Source organism: Mercenaria mercenaria, chromosome 17 (genome assembly GCF_021730395.1).
Source record: "Mercenaria mercenaria strain notata chromosome 17, MADL_Memer_1, whole genome shotgun sequence".
NCBI classification, from domain to species: domain Eukaryota; kingdom Metazoa; phylum Mollusca; class Bivalvia; order Venerida; family Veneridae; genus Mercenaria; species Mercenaria mercenaria.
Genome location: NC_069377.1, coordinates 15,983,713 through 15,999,280, shown reverse-complemented (window position 1 = coordinate 15,999,280; position 15,568 = coordinate 15,983,713). Strand labels below are relative to the sequence as shown.

The 15,568-nt window shown below is 32.4% G+C and overlaps 2 protein-coding genes across 9 annotated transcripts in view; one reads left to right on the top strand and one right to left on the bottom strand.

The window, feature by feature from the left end:
• The window catches only part of LOC128550327 (kinesin-like protein KIF9), a 52,761-nt gene extending 45,663 nt beyond the window's left edge, over positions 1 to 7,098 (bottom strand). For 4 of the 6 annotated variants that reach the window (XM_053529168.1, XM_053529170.1, XM_053529172.1 and 1 more), the window contains exons 1-3: positions 6,905 to 7,098; positions 1,009 to 1,303; positions 308 to 422 (exon numbers count right to left, since the gene is read on the bottom strand). In XM_053529168.1, coding sequence (XP_053385143.1) covers positions 308 to 422; positions 1,009 to 1,243 — 350 coding nt within the window. In that variant the 5' untranslated portion in view covers positions 1,244 to 1,303; positions 6,905 to 7,098. Of the gene's footprint in view, positions 1 to 307; positions 423 to 1,008; positions 1,304 to 2,636; positions 2,657 to 6,904 lie in introns of those variants that run through there. The other 2 variants (XM_053529171.1, XM_053529169.1) reach the window with 2 other exon arrangements.
• Positions 7,099 to 7,284: 186 nt separating this feature from the next.
• LOC128550333 (archaemetzincin-2-like) lies at positions 7,285 to 15,026 on the top strand. Of its 3 annotated transcripts, none has more exons than XM_053529192.1 (3): positions 7,285 to 7,358; positions 10,209 to 10,522; positions 12,628 to 15,026. In XM_053529192.1, exons 2-3 carry the CDS (start codon positions 10,226 to 10,228, stop codon positions 12,916 to 12,918), a joined length of 588 nt encoding a protein of 195 aa, XP_053385167.1. In that variant the 5' UTR covers positions 7,285 to 7,358; positions 10,209 to 10,225; the 3' UTR covers positions 12,919 to 15,026. The 3 variants fall into 3 exon arrangements, with proteins under 3 accessions (XP_053385167.1, XP_053385165.1, XP_053385166.1); XM_053529190.1 differs by having other exon boundaries at positions 10,209 to 11,119; XM_053529191.1 differs by having other exon boundaries at positions 7,286 to 7,358; positions 10,213 to 11,119.
• The last annotated feature ends 542 nt before the right edge of the window (positions 15,027 to 15,568 follow it).

The window sequence follows — 15,568 nt, the reverse complement described above, 5'->3', positions numbered from 1 at the left end:
TTTTAAAGACTTTTTTATGAGACATCAATTTTACCCTAAAAAAAATGTTATTGTTCACAAGTCCAATCCAGATGACTTGAGTGCATATGCTTCAAGAAGTGGGTACCTTAAACAATATGAACAAATCGCTTCTAGATGACCTGGGTGGGTCTACTAAACAATGTCAGTAAGTTGCCTCAATGAACCTTCAATCTGCACAAGTCACTTCATGATGACTTTAGTGGGTACCCTAAATAATGTTAACAAGTTACTTCTAGATGACTTGAGTGGGTATTTTTTTAGGTTTAGAGCACAGCATATAATTTACCTTGGTTCAAGACCTCTGGAATGGTATGTTTTAGCACTGCCTTCAACGGTATATGTCTTTCCAGTACCTGTCTGACCATAGGCAAAAATTGTTCCATTATAACCATTCAAAAATGCTGAAATGTAAATGAATCATGCATTTAGTTAAATGCTGTTATAAATGTATATACTAGTATAAATGATACTGCAATGCATCATGTGAAATAGAATACTTAGGAATTCTGTAATATTTCAGTATTGTTTTTTGTAAATCATGTTAATGTTTTAACAGATATAACACTGAACAGATGTTTAGAACAAGAGGGCAATAATGGCCCTATAATGATCAAATGAAAAACATTTCTTTAATTATAAGTTCAAGGTCGCAGAGACCAAACTAACTTGAACACTTCTGAAAAATGAACACTGTTTATTGTTATTTAAAGCTGTATGCTTAAAGCGGAGTGGTGCTCTAGTGGTTAAGGAGTCGGCCGCTAAACCGGGGGGCCATGGGTTCGAGCCCCATTAGGATCATGACCATGACTTCTCATAATGACACCAGTACTAGTTTTTCCAGGAAGCGGACACAAGAGTGGTTCAAATAAGCAAGAGTGGTTCAAATAAGCTTAAAGCTTTCATCACAATCGAGCTAAAATAGTTTAGTATAAACTAACTAAGCTGTATGCTTTTGCTTAAGAAGACATTTCAGTAAGCCAAACTCACCTTGGACTATTTCCAATGCAGCAACATCAAACACATCTTGTTGTGAAGCATCTTGCATAAATATGTGATCAAAGTTAAATTCATGGTTCACACATGCCCTTGACCCTTTACTGTTTGAATTAAAATCTTTGAGGACTTCTGGAACTCGTAAATATATAGTTTTCTTTGAGGCTTCAAATTCCTCATAGGTTTCTTGTGTTGGCTTGATACGGCAGAATGTTTTGATGTTTGGCATGGTTGAAGTTTATATGGATCTGGCAGCAGACATAAGTATGTTGTTTAGCTCTTTTTTAACCTGAAAAAAACACACAGCATGCAATTAATGTCAATTTCAACCAAGAAAAATCAGAACTTGAATGTCAATTTCAACCATGGGAAATCAGGAGTTAACTTTTATATCTATAAGGCAAATCTAAATACAGCTGAACATAAACTGTCACCATACCTAACGAAACATTTGAAGCACCAAATTTTATCTGTTTCATTTCACATCATTCTGTCCATTTCACATAAATACTTATATTAAAATTTGAACTTAGGTGAAAGGTATTTCACATAACTATCCCTTTAAGCAAATTGAAATGTTCAAAAAGAAATGAAACTGAAATATAACAGTTATGGCCCTTAAAGCAATTTGAAACAAAATATAAGTATAACAATTATGTCAAAACATTAAAATGAGAAAAAAATTTGAAGCCTGCAAAACAAGTCCATAAGACAGCATGCTCATCTACACAATAAAATTCTTAGTCAAATAAAGACCATAACTTGAATTAATTTCAACCAAGAGTGGCCTAACTTGACTATGTAAGTAATGTTAATATAACTGATAACTAAGTAGAATGCCTTGTGTAAAGTTTCAACCTAATATATGAAGTTAATTCTGAGATACATCTTGACTAAATTACAAGTAAAAAGCAAAACTTCAACAAAGTTTTCTTACATTTGGGCCAATAATTCCAATCAAAATAAATCAAGAGTTATCTAACTTGGTTCTGTATGAGGGTTTGATGACTAGTAAACCTTGTGTAAAGTTTCAATCCAATACATATAGGTGTTACTGAAATACAACTAGACTGTTAAAAAGGGCAAAACATGCAATTTATATTGATTTCAACTAAGCAATATCATCTAACTGGGTCATTTAATTAGGTAGTCAAGTGTGCAGTTTCAATACACTTAACTGTTAAGGATATACAGCTTGCACAAAAAAAACGAATATTATAAGTCAAAAAAGGGCCATAATTTACACTGAATTCAACCAAGAGTTATCTAACTTAGTTATTTCAGTAGCTTTGATGACTTGGAAGTAGTGTGTGAAGTTTAACATATATAAAGGTTAAAGAGATATGACCTTTTAACCAAGGTGTGACGCCAACACTCAGGTGAGTAGAATAGCTCTCACTTCTGCTATTCTCACATTAGATCATCTTGTGTGAATTTTCTAATACATGCAATGGTTACTGAAATATGACCTTGCACGAAAAACTTTAAAATAAGGTGTAATGCAAATTGCTCTATGGAAAATGTGTACTTTATTACCAGAATCAAAAATTAAACATTTACAAGTTCATTTCACATTTAAATGTCTTTAAACATATATTACAACAAAAATTGAATGAACATACCTTCAGTCTGGTCAATTGACAAAATACCATTTATAATCCTTTCATAAATCATTTGTTATTTGATAATGCCAAATTCTATCATCTGATCATCTAAGATACAATTGTAATGAAAGATTGTTCTTCCACTATTAATCTATTGATTTTCTACCTTGAACAAATATTGATCAATACAAGGGTTTGAAACACCTTGTCCTTTATTAAAGGCATTGCTTATAACAAAAAAGTCAAACAAGTGTGTAGTACTGTGTACCAATAGTCTTACTCTTGAATTCTCTTAAACTGGCCAAATAGTTAGCTTCTTAATTAATAAATGAGCCGCACCATGAGAAAACCAACATAGTGCGTTTGCACATCTGCGCAGTCTAGTCAGGATCCATGCTGTTTGCTTTCAAAGTCTATTACAATTAGAGAAACCGTTAGCGAACAGCATGGATCCTGACCAGACTGTGCAGATGCGCAGGCTGGTCTGGATCCATGCTGGTCGCAAATGCACTATGTTGGTTTTCTCTTGGTGTAGCTCAAATGCTATCATCAAAAATAAAGATGTATACATGGGCAACTAATTTCAGAGGAGTCCATGATTAGTTCAACTTGGGAAATGAAATCAGCAACATACTAATAAAAATCTTATTTCTCTATTTTGAATTCTGAACATTCACATCACTAATTAAGTAATTATTTCAGAGTTGCTAAGTAATTGGAAGTTAACAGCCTAATTTGCTTAAAATAAATCTTAAAACATAGCCTTGTGCAACTTTCTCTTATTTTGAATATAAACACAAAATAAAAAGTGCAGAACACATGACCAATATCTAGTAGGTTTGCTTCTTTTACAAATATAAATAATAGGACATCCAGTTTAAAGAAATTTCATTATTAAATCTCTCCTGTCTTAAGTCTGCTGTGACCTTTAGCAGTGTCATCTACTGACCATATAAACAGTCATGCTATGAAGTTTGATGCCAAATCATTTTCTACTTAAAGTCCCAAAACCATATTCAATCTCAAGGTCACTGTGACCTTGATCTTTAACCTCCTGACCCAAAATAGAGGTCATCTACTGATCACAAACAGCCATGCTTTGAAGTCTGAAGGCTGTAGGCCTAAGAATTCTAGAGCTACAAAAAAAAAGAAATTTTCTCCAGTAATAATAACATTGTGACAATGATCTTTGACCTACTGGTAGTGATTCCCAACACAATGTAGCCTTACTCATTCTGCTTAACGGGATGGCTCATTTTACGATCTGATATCTTATAGTTGCCAACAGTCAAAAGTTATCATGCTGTCCTATTATTTGGACTAAAAACAATGGAGTTCATCTACTGACCCATGCAATCGTCATATGAAAGACAATCAAAGGCCAAAACATTTATGTTACTGATCAGAACTGTTTACACTGTGACACTGCCCTTTACACTCTGGGCTACCAAATCAAGTGGGGTCATCTACTGACTATAGGCAATAACGCTATAAAGTCTGATGGCCATAGTCCCAAGACTTCTCCAACTATTGATCAGAAACTCTTTCTGGTCTCAAGTTCACCGTGACCTTGACCCCCAAAACACTTAGAGATCAATCTAGTGAACACAGGCAAACATCCTTTGAAAATTGATCACTGTAGTCCCAAGGCTTCATCAATTACTGATTTTAAATCATTTTTAGACTTACAGTCACTGTGACCTTAACCTTTGACTTACTGACCAAAAATAACCCAATAGGGGCTGTAGCACAGACCACAGGCAGTTATCCTATGAAATTTGAAAACTGTATGCCAAAACATTCTCTGATTGTTTTCAGAATTAACATACAGATTAACCAATCAACAAGAGTAAAACAATGTATAATGATCTTCTTTGATGGGTGAGGGTGTGGTGGGGGTTTTGGTGGTGGGGGGGGGGGGGCATAATTGTGTCAATCAATAATTTATAATAAACCCTAACAGTGTTACTGGATTTGTCACCATAATTTACTTGTTCTCTGTAATTTACTGACAACAGTTGTATTGCATGAACAACATGATTTCTACACAGTAGATATGGTCAAGCTTACTGTGTAACACCACTGCTTTATTTGAAACACAAATTGCAGTGGTCATTTCAAGTATTTCCAAAGCTCAAAAATGAAAAAGTGACAAAAATATATTTTCTTAATTATGTGTACTAAAAATAAATATAAAGATTATAAACATCTTTTTATACTCTTCAAAAACAATAACATTTTATTTATTGGTCACTAGATACAAATTCCTCTGTGGTGTTATTGGTCAGGGAGATAGGAAAGTTTTTATTGCTGAGGCAGCCCGGGTTTGATTCCTGGCTCTAATCTGTTTTCTTTTCTTGATTTTACATTTCTTAAGATAGTTTAGAACTAAAAACTCATGCTATAATGTTTATAATATGACCAAACTTCAATTTTATAGAAAGATCATCTATAGCCAAAATTTGGAGTACAGTCACTATAATGTTACATATATTCAAATTGATCATAAAAGGGTAAAATGAATAAGCAGGAAGGTTGCTGTATTAAATTTGCAGTCAAGAGCACTATTAAACTAGTAATTCTATACAATTACTGTTTTTAATCAAAGTGCTATTAAAAAAAATTGTGAATTGATACTTCTTTGTTTTAATGAGGTCAATATGAGGATTTATCGACCTGGCATAAGTGATATCGGCTGCTGGCATAATAAGCTTGAGGTTGATTTCACTTTTGCCAGGTGAAAAATTCTCATATGGAAAATATATGCATACATTTTTTTTGTTATTAAAATTAAACAACTCAAATGTTACTTGAAACTTTCCAAGCATTTGCAGCAGTTTGTCATTTCTCTACCTATTAGTCAGTTTAAATTTTTTTATCATTATTCGTGTAACTGTGTTTAAACCGAACAAAGACTACAACGATAGATTCAATAATAATATTAGATATAACTGAAATAAGTAATTTCAACTCCAGAATCGCTGTGGTAATTATTTCTTATTATGATTAAAATGTGAATTACCTGTCTTATTTGACTAGTTCTGAAAACATTTTTTAAAACAAAAACACACAAACAATAAGAATTTTGATGATTGCAGGTAAATGTATGAACAAAATTGATTCTGCATTTTTTTTCATGAGTATAGGACTAACATTATAATTAGTAATTGATTTTGACTGACATTTTACTTACAGATCAGTTCTCATTGGAATCACAAGTTTTCCTTCTGATTACAAGACTTAGTTCATAGATGAAAAGAGCTAGCTTTTGGTTTAAGCACATTTATTCCCAACAATATACACTTAATTATATTTATAACATACTAACTTTCACAAGTGCAGTTCACGGATAGAAAGAAAGAGAAGTCTTAAAGAGTTTTTCTCCTAAAATACCTAGCATTTTATAATCCAAGGCATTCTTATATATTCAGAAGAACTTCAGACTGGAAATTACATAATGAATTATAGAGCATCCCTGGCAGATTAGTAATTTAAGGCGACATTTTTGTTGAGAAACCTATGAAAAAAATCTTGATGTCCCAATGAAGTCCAAATTATTTGATGTCAGAAGTGATTCTGAGATATTTTCGTAATGGGGCAGAATCCCTCTCTGGAGGAGAGATATTGACCTATTCATAATTTTAACATGTCCAAAACATTGCGGAATGATACTTATTTCACTTGGGTATTGATTACATTTTACTCGGACTTTATCATAGACTCCCTGTGTAAAATCTCAAACTTTTAACTAAAATAAAGGTATTAAATCGATATAATAATTCAATGACACTTCAAAGTTTTATTGTTTGTAGCATCATCTGGGGTATGTGCAGTGAAAAAACTTTATTTGATTTCTTAAATAGTGTGATATTTATTTCTGAAGTCACTATATGTTCATTGTAAATATACTTCGTTGTACCCAAGTGGAAACTGGCAGGTACTCGAAAATGCAACTCTCTGATTGGTCAGTTAGAACCCCTAATGTACTGTGATGTCATGATAAAGTTATGAATGCAAAAATTATCACAATATCGCAACTCATGTACTGTACAATTAGTTGGACTAGTCCCAATGTAACTCCGCCACTTAACTGACTGGATGTATAGAAAAACTCCAAAAAGCCTCAAAATTAAGTTTAAGTTGCTGGTTAAATTATATGCATTAATAGTTGACTCAATATCAAATGGTGATGAATTGATCAGATCATGCATTAATTAATTAATCAAGCCCTTGCAAGCAAGTAATTTGGCAATTAGCTAAATAAAATATAGTTTTGGTCATTTTACCTAAAACCTGAACTGTGGAATGAGCTAACAAATGTAATTCGCATCTCAAGATTTCACAAAATGCTCATTGAAGTGGAAACATTGAGTGACAATATCCCCACATTATATTTCTACCAACAATTTCAAACATGATTCCAACATGTTTACATTTTCCGCCATGTTGTATCCAAGTTAGGCCGTCCAAGTTAGTCGGTTTGCCGAAATTTTAGTTCGATTTTGATAAAATAAATGGAATTCTTGTTTGCTTATTAAACAAATAAGTTAAATGGAGGATAGTTTAAATTAGATGAATGAAAAAGGTTTTAACATTTCACTAAACATCAACAAAAAGTTTAGAAAATTTGCTGTAGTATTCTGAAATATTTTCGTTCAAATTCAGAATCGGTTTCAGTTTCATGAAATAACAACAACAAACACATTTGCTATAATTTGTGAATTTAAGTATCATTTACAGGTTCGATATTCAAGTTTCTTCTTATTTTTAAGTACTTCTTAAATGGCATGCTTTCGTTTAACTCTGTATAATTTGTTGTATAATTAATTGCAGATTTTTCGTCATTCTGTTATAATATGCGGATAGGAATTTATTTGGATATCTGGGATCAAGTGAGTGTTTATGTGCAGAATTTTGGCGTAATATGACTGGATAAAGTTCAAGTACATGGAATCATATTTACTTAACTCACAGTTTTACCCCCCCCCCCCCCCCCCCCCACACACACACCTCTCTCGTTCAAAGAAGAAGAAGTATATAAAATTTGCTTAAAATGGCTTAGGGTCTGTCGAATGTCAGATGGTTTGCCCCCTTGCCACCTTGACCCCTTAAAATTTTTCACCTAAGATGACACCATGACCCCTTAGTGACACTTTGACCTCTATTTTCAGTGACACCTTGACCCTATTTGTTTTTTAATATGACACTTTGACCCCTTAGATTTTTTTTGAGATTAGGGGCATGTTTTTCTGCAGTTGAATTTCTTAATGTGCATGTAAGTCATTGATAAAAGCTATATTGATGGACTTCTACAAGTTCTAGGCTATGATTAGGTGACAAAGTATGGTCTATGGGTGTTGGTTTATTCATGTTGGTATTATTAACAATGATGTTTCGCACACCTTTGCAATTATTTAGATGAAATTACTAATCATGTTAGTAATTAGATATAAATAACTTCATTTACTAATTGAAAGAATAAAATAACTCTCTGTTTGAAACTTCAAATTTATTAATAAACTACTTTATTCATAAATGTACATTTTATCTCCTATATCTAAACAATGTTAACTTTATATCATGCTAATAAAAAGATAAATAAATAAATACAAGTAATGTTGAATCTAAATGTTTTTCTTTTCATTCGTTTTTTCTTTTACTCATTCTTTGTCTCTTTTCATTCTCACATTTTTTTCATACAGTTAAATAGTTCAATAAGCTAAAATTTATTAATTTCTTTAATTATTTATTGAACATAAAACATAAAACAAAAAAGTATTTACAGAATAAGCACATTTGTACGATTACAATAAGGTAAATCAATACAACAGACGGAACAGGTTAGACATCTCAATATGAAAATTAATTAAATGAACTTTAAGAAAGATAGAATTAAAGCACAATACAAGACAAAGGACATCATTTTTTCATTCATTCATTTTCATACATAAAAACAAATAGTTTCAAAACTGAAATATATTTGTTTGCAACGTGCTAGTGTGAGTTAACCTATATTGCTGACCAAAAATCAGATCTTATTTCTACTATTTTATATGTGAAATATACAAAATGACTTGTATTTCTGATTTAAAAAGGGACGGTCCCTTTTATTCATCCATAATTTATGTATAATAATTCATGAAACAGATACATGTATATAAATGGAACTTTTTCCTGATTTTCATATAATTGTAATGCAAATTAGCGTCCAAGTTACTGCTTACTTCAGAGCTTAGAAAACTGCATTCCTAAGTGCAGACTTTGTCCTGGTGCATTTTAAAATTAGGTAGAGGAGAAATGCAGCAGATTTATGCAATGAAGTGGTTTCATTTGTAACACTTAGTGGATTTAACATAAAAATGCACTTTAAGTGTTTAAAACAGCCTAATACGTTTGTGAAAAAAATATTATTTATTTTGGAAATATTGGCAATTTTATTTCTCAAATTACCACTTAGAGAGTGATTCACTCACTAAATTTTACTATATATTCAACTAATCTAAAATGTGAAATATTTTTGTTTTAAAAAATTTTCATCAAATATTGATATAATTTCCTTTAATTTGAGATTGAATTGAATCTTTTTAAGCATAGTTGATTTTTTGTCGGAAGGTATGGGGCTGCTTTAAAATTAAAGGGATTATCTCACTAAATATGAAATTGACAAAATAAGAATAGATTGTTTCAAAACTGAATTATTTTGTTAGCAACATGCTTGTGAACTACATCATTCAGAATGTAAATTAAGATTTTCCAAGATTTTTCCAAAATTCGGTGACATAGTACCTTTAAATCATTAAACATCATTCCTTTAACACCATACATTCCAGTTAAGTTGTAATTCCATATAAAGTGAGCGTAGATGTCAGAATACTCGCATATCTTCTTGACTCGATTTTTTTTACATTTAATTGTAGTTCTGGTCAAAAGAATCCTCAAAACACTTTTGATATATATATATAGAAAAAGAAACAAAATGAAAATGATATTTGAACACTCAGTAAACTGTGTAACTGTGTGAGTATTGTGTGTGCATGAGTGGGGCTTGAGTCATTGCCCAGTCCACAAATACAATGTATCAGTCATTATAGACCATTTCAGCTGCCTTACACAAGCTTAATACTTGTCTACTTAATGCCTTCAGAATCCATCAGATTGCAGCATTTTAAGGCCATATTTTCGGAAACATTTAAATTTCATAGTGGAAGCCCCCACCCCCACTGACCCCTTACAATATAATTTAGAGGAATTTTCTCCCAGAGCCTTCCTTTCCTTCTGCTGAGGCATACTTTTCAAAGCCATGAAGAAAATATATTAAAAATGGTTGTTTTTATTATTAGAAAAATTGCATGGAAATGTCTGCATCAGTTTTGGCAATTATTCTTTTCTAGGTTCAAAAGTTTTTTTTGGAGGCCTGGCAGTGTGAGTCCTGTGTTTGGGCCCCTAGTTGTCTTCACCAGTTTTAATGCCCCTTAAATTTCCTGGCACATTCTGCTTTCAAGTGGGCTTAATGTTGTAACAATCTTTCACAGTTTTACACATTGGTATGTTCCTGTATATTTCTGTTTAACAGTATTTAGTTTATTTCAGAAAGACTAACAGATAACATGGGAGGTTTATTCTCAGTACCAAGAACACAAAGAATTCTTATAGGAGATTTATCGTCACTGCCGGACAGAGAACAAAAGCTCTATGAACTCAGTAAATATGTTCTAGATTTGGAAAATCACTATATCGGAACTCTCTCAAACAAACTTGGTATAAAGATTGTTGCACTGGAGGTAAAAAGTTTAGATAAATCTGATGACCAAAGTAAAGAAGAGCCTGCAACATTGAATGATTGTAAAGACATTTCTTGTACTGGAATTGACCTCCAGACAGCTGATGATCAGCCTACTGATGAGGTTATAAGTTTATTTCATTTGCTAGTCACTGATAAACCTTACTTCTATTCTCAGACATTTTCTGCATGGAGATCATTGATCAAATTCAGGAATCTGTGTTCATTCTCTTGCTTTCAACCTGAGAAGCGGACAATTTACATACAGCCTGTTGATAATTTTCCAAACTTTATAGCAGATTGTGAAATGCACATGAAAAGTTTTGGGAGTAGTTTCGATTTCTTTGCCTTGTTGAAAACATTTACTGAAATATATTTTGATGGATTAAGTGTGAATTTATTGCCAAATATTTTCTTAATGCAATCGAAATGGAATATAAAAAGCAGACTTCACCATAAAACCGGACAGAAACAGTATTTTGTGAGAGATTTTTATGAAACTTTACAAAAAGTTATGCCATCAGATGGCTTTTGCATTATGGGTATTTCTTGGACAGATTTGTATCCAACAGAAGATTTAAATTTTGTTCTTGGTGAAGCAAACTTTATGACTAATTCTGGAATTTTTTGTTTTGGTCGATATGAACCAAAAGCTTTCAATCCTGATACACATAAAGATATCACAGAATTGGATGGAAAGATTTTATGGAGAATTTTGAAGGTAGGTGTAACACACTTTAACGTAACTCTGTGAGTATGCTAATTTTAATTCAGGTAGAAAATGAACTTATTACAAAAGCACTTATGACAGTATTAGTTTACAGTCTCTGTAAGTACATTACTTTCTGTAATGCTTTGACTCTACAGCATATGTCATCAAAGCGAATTCCCCTTTTTCAGCTTGCGTAAAAATAGCTTTTCATAAGAATCACTAATGTGTCTGGCTTAATAATTACATTTTTGCTGCATGACAGCATTATTATCCGTTATATGGAACCAGCGAACGTTCATATATAAGAGAATGTGCTGCACATTACTAAAATTAGTGTTTGTCTTTTCTTTATAAAAGAATAATTACTTGAAAACGTACAAATATACTAGGATTTATTAAGGGAAGCAGAATATGTGTAATTATCAACTGAGAAAAGGCTAACAATTTGCATTGAAGTAAATCCTTTTGTTACATTTTGTAAAGGTGTGAAATGCATTTTAAAAGTCAGTATGTTTTCTGGCTTCCATACTCGCCTATGTCAGTTTACGGTAAATAGCTTTGCTAGTTTTGTATATGTCAACAAATAATTACAACTATTACTCAATTCATAGATTTGCGCGTTTCTGGTTGGCTGCTTCAGCACACGTGACCAACTTTCATTTCTCAATGAAGCCATCATGTATTCATTAGATCTAATTAATACTCATAATTTTACGGACTTCTTTTTCATTCCTGAAAAGGTTGGATTTTTTCAAATAGGAAACAACTGGTAGAAGTTTTTATAAATGTAATTATAAGAATTGAATGGTATACAAAATGTATTTCTGCGGTTCATCGATGTATGAACTATCAGGAAGTGTACACCTAATTTTTACATAAACACCTTTGGTGTTTATGCAAATTAGGTGTAAACTTCCTGACAGTTCATACATCGATGAACCGCAGAAAAATACCATTCAAGTCTTAAATGAATGGAATTTAATCAACTTACGATAATCTTTACCTTTTTGAAATATAACCAAAAAACTCGGGCTTTTTTGTTTCGACATATTTTAGGCCAAAAAACAGTAGCTTTAAAAACATGTATATTGTACAGACAGAGACAGAGGGTCGATTTCTCTTGTTTACTGCTAGTGTTTTTATGATGGGTTGGCTGATATTTACGCTTGAGAAAATGTTAGCGAATTTTGTCAATTTGCGAAATTTGCCAATATTTCCACCTCGCTAACTTAACCACTTATACAGTAATCACATTTACAGTAAATCATCTATATGATCACTGGTACTCCTGCAGAAGTTTTATTTTTTTCAGTGACTGAACATTACTCATTTGCCAGATAAAACCAGCAAGGTGGTTCCGAAAGTCTTGTTTTCAACCTGCAACTTCAGAGCTAAAGATTTCCTTGCTTTTTCTGTTTAGGAGAATGTAGTGAATTACTAATTAGATGGAAAACAGCCATCTTCATTTTGACACATGCACTGATGCTCTGCATTGATAGTTTCATGTATATTTCCAGGTGCTGAGTCACGAAACATGTCATCTGTTTGGCTTACAACACTGCTGGTATTTTCAGTGTGCAATGAATGAAAGTACAAGCATGCTTGAAGCAGCCTCGCAGCCATTATTTCTATGTCCTGTTTGTCTGCGTAAACTACAGTACTCATGTGGATTTGACGTGCTGTCAAGATACAAGAAAATGCTGCCATTTCTGAGAGACATCAGTAAAATTTACCCAACATCCGAGTTCCTTCATTCTGTGATATGGTTAGAAAAATGTATTGAATTTTTACAATCAGATGTTGTTTAAAACTCTATGTATGGACTGCCAGTGCTAACTGATTACCGTAGGTTTTTCAAGTAGAGCCACCAGCATGTGTAACTTCAGTATTTTTACAGATTTGATATGTGTTGCCCAGTTATAGAGGACCCACTGCTTCTGGTTAAATTTATGGATAGGTGGTACAAGTACCAAACACTTTATAGTATTGTCCTAAAATGCTTCCTTGCTTGATGTTCAACATTAAGAGGATAGTTCTAAGACTTGTCAGTCCTGTGTTGGAAAATATGATTGGATGGGATATCTTGCATTATGTCTATATTACATTGACTACATAGCACTATATAGTTATGCTTACTGCTACCATTAAACAGTGTCAAATTGATAAAAGGATGCAAAACCCGAACACACAGAAACACTCCTGTTGAATAGATAGTAGAAAATTATTCATTTCTGGCGTACCTCAACATCGGAATTCGTACATCTGTAATAAGGTTTGAGAAATGCATTGATCATTGTAACCAGGTCAAAGGTCAAGTTTGTCATCAAGATGAAGTGGACATTATGCTTATTGTTGAGTTTTCCAACTTTTTTTAGCTCATCTGATTTTTTGAAAAACAATGATGAGTTATTGTCATGACTTGAGCGGTTGTCGGCGTCGGCGTCTGCATCGGCATTGCCTGGTTAAGTTTTATGTTTAGGTCAGCTTTTCTCCTAAACTATCAAAGCTATTGCTTTGAAACTTGGAATACTTGTTCACCATCATAAGCTGACCCTGTATAGCAAGAAACATAACTCCATCTTGCTTTTTGCAAGATTTATGGCTCCTTTTGTACTTAGAAAATATCAGATTTCTTGGTTAAGTTTTATGTTTAGGTCAACTTTTCTCCTAAACTATCAAAGCTATTGCTTTGAAACTAGGAATACTTGTTCACCATCATAAGCAGACCCTGTACATCAAGAAACATAACTCCATCTTGCTTTTTGCAAGAATTATTGCCCCTTTTGGACTTAGAAAATCAGTTTTCTTGGTTAAGTTTTATGTTTAGGTCAGCTTTTATCCTAAACTATCAAAGCTATTGCTTTAAAACTTGCAACACTTGTTCACCATCATAAGCTGACCCTGTACAGCAAGAAACATAACTCCATCTTGCTTTTTGCAAGATTTATGGCCCCTTTTGGACTTAGAAAATATCAGATTTCTTGGTTAAGTTTTATGTTTAGGTCAACTTTTTCTCTTAAACTATCAAAGCTATTGCTTTGAAACTTGTAACACTTGTTCACCATCATAAGCTGACCCTGTATAGCAAGAAACATAACTCCATCCTGCTTTTTGCAATAATTATTACCCCTTTTGGACTTAGAAAATCATTTTCTTGGTTGAGTATTATGTTTAAGTCGACTTTTCTCATAAACTATCAAAGCTATTGCTTTAAAACTTGCAACAGTTTTTCACCATCATAAGTGGACACTGTACATCAAGAAACATAACTCTATCCTGCTTTTTGCAAGAATGATGGCCCTTTTTAGACTTAGAAAATCATGGTTAGGACAATATTTCTATTACACAAAAAAAATCAGATGAGCATCAGCACCCGCAAGGCGGTGCTCTTGTTTGGACTTTATAATAGTGTTTTATCAAGTGTCTTGAGGGGTAGGGGACATGATTCTTGTTCTTCAGGTTTTTTTTGCTCTGAAAAGCATATAGTGGTTTGCTATTTTCTAACCATCGCTTCTTTCAAATGACAATTAAAGTAAAGTCTTCTGTTGCTGTATCATTGTGCTAAACATCCCTTTTCATGTATTTTGTTTCTTTTGCAAGATATTTGTTTTTCAAATATAATTTTAATTCTTCCGATATTTTTATCAAAAAGTGGTTAATGTCCTGTCACTGTCATTTTACAAGTGATTAAAGTGTCACTCAAATCTTGAGAGGGAAGTAAATCCTCATGATAAAATATCTGACAAACTAAAACCTTGCATTTCTTCATATTTGAATTTTAAGTGTTAGAAAGGATATTAAGCTTTTTAATATAGATATGCAGTATGCAGAGATTAATTTTCTTTTAAAAGATTTTACCAAGCTTTGAATTCTGTAAAATCTGAATAAGTCATTGTAATAAAATGTTAGCTAACTACCTAGAATAGAAAATAGAACAGCGGTTTTTGAATCTGGGTTATTTTTAAGATAACCAGGGCTTATGTATTATTATATCTGTTTGAGGTTTGGAACTCAGATAATGGAGGATAATCAGATTTTGATCAACTAATTGATTTGTTTGAAAGTTTAAGAAATGATCATTGACACTGATTTGTGTTCACTAAGTGCTTAATACATGTATATGCTTGATTTTCACTGGAGGTATTTTTAAAATTTGATTTTCTATGATAGTCAACCAACCAAGGTGGATTTATAAAAGCATACCAGGTACCAGTATGTGCAGATTTGAGGAACATACTTTTCCATAAGAAATGATATGAATACAAGAACTATTGTATTGTATTTGTAAAGATTTACATAAAAATATATATTCAGCCAAAATTCTTTAGAAATACATGTTTGTAAAATTATTAGTACCTCCCTTTATCTATCTTGTTTGTGTGACAAGGATCAATTAGAAATTAATTGATTTAGAAGTTACACATTCTTTTAAATGTTTTTTAGTTCAAATTGTTGTAA

Coding starts and splice junctions, on each gene's coding strand:
- LOC128550333 (XM_053529190.1), top strand. CDS start 10,226: ATGGGAGGTTTATTCTCAGTACCAAGAACACAAAGAATTCTTATAGGA. Junction 11,120..12,627: donor TTTTATGGAGAATTTTGAAG/GTAGGTGTAACA, acceptor GTATATTTCCAG/GTGCTGAGTCACGAAACATG.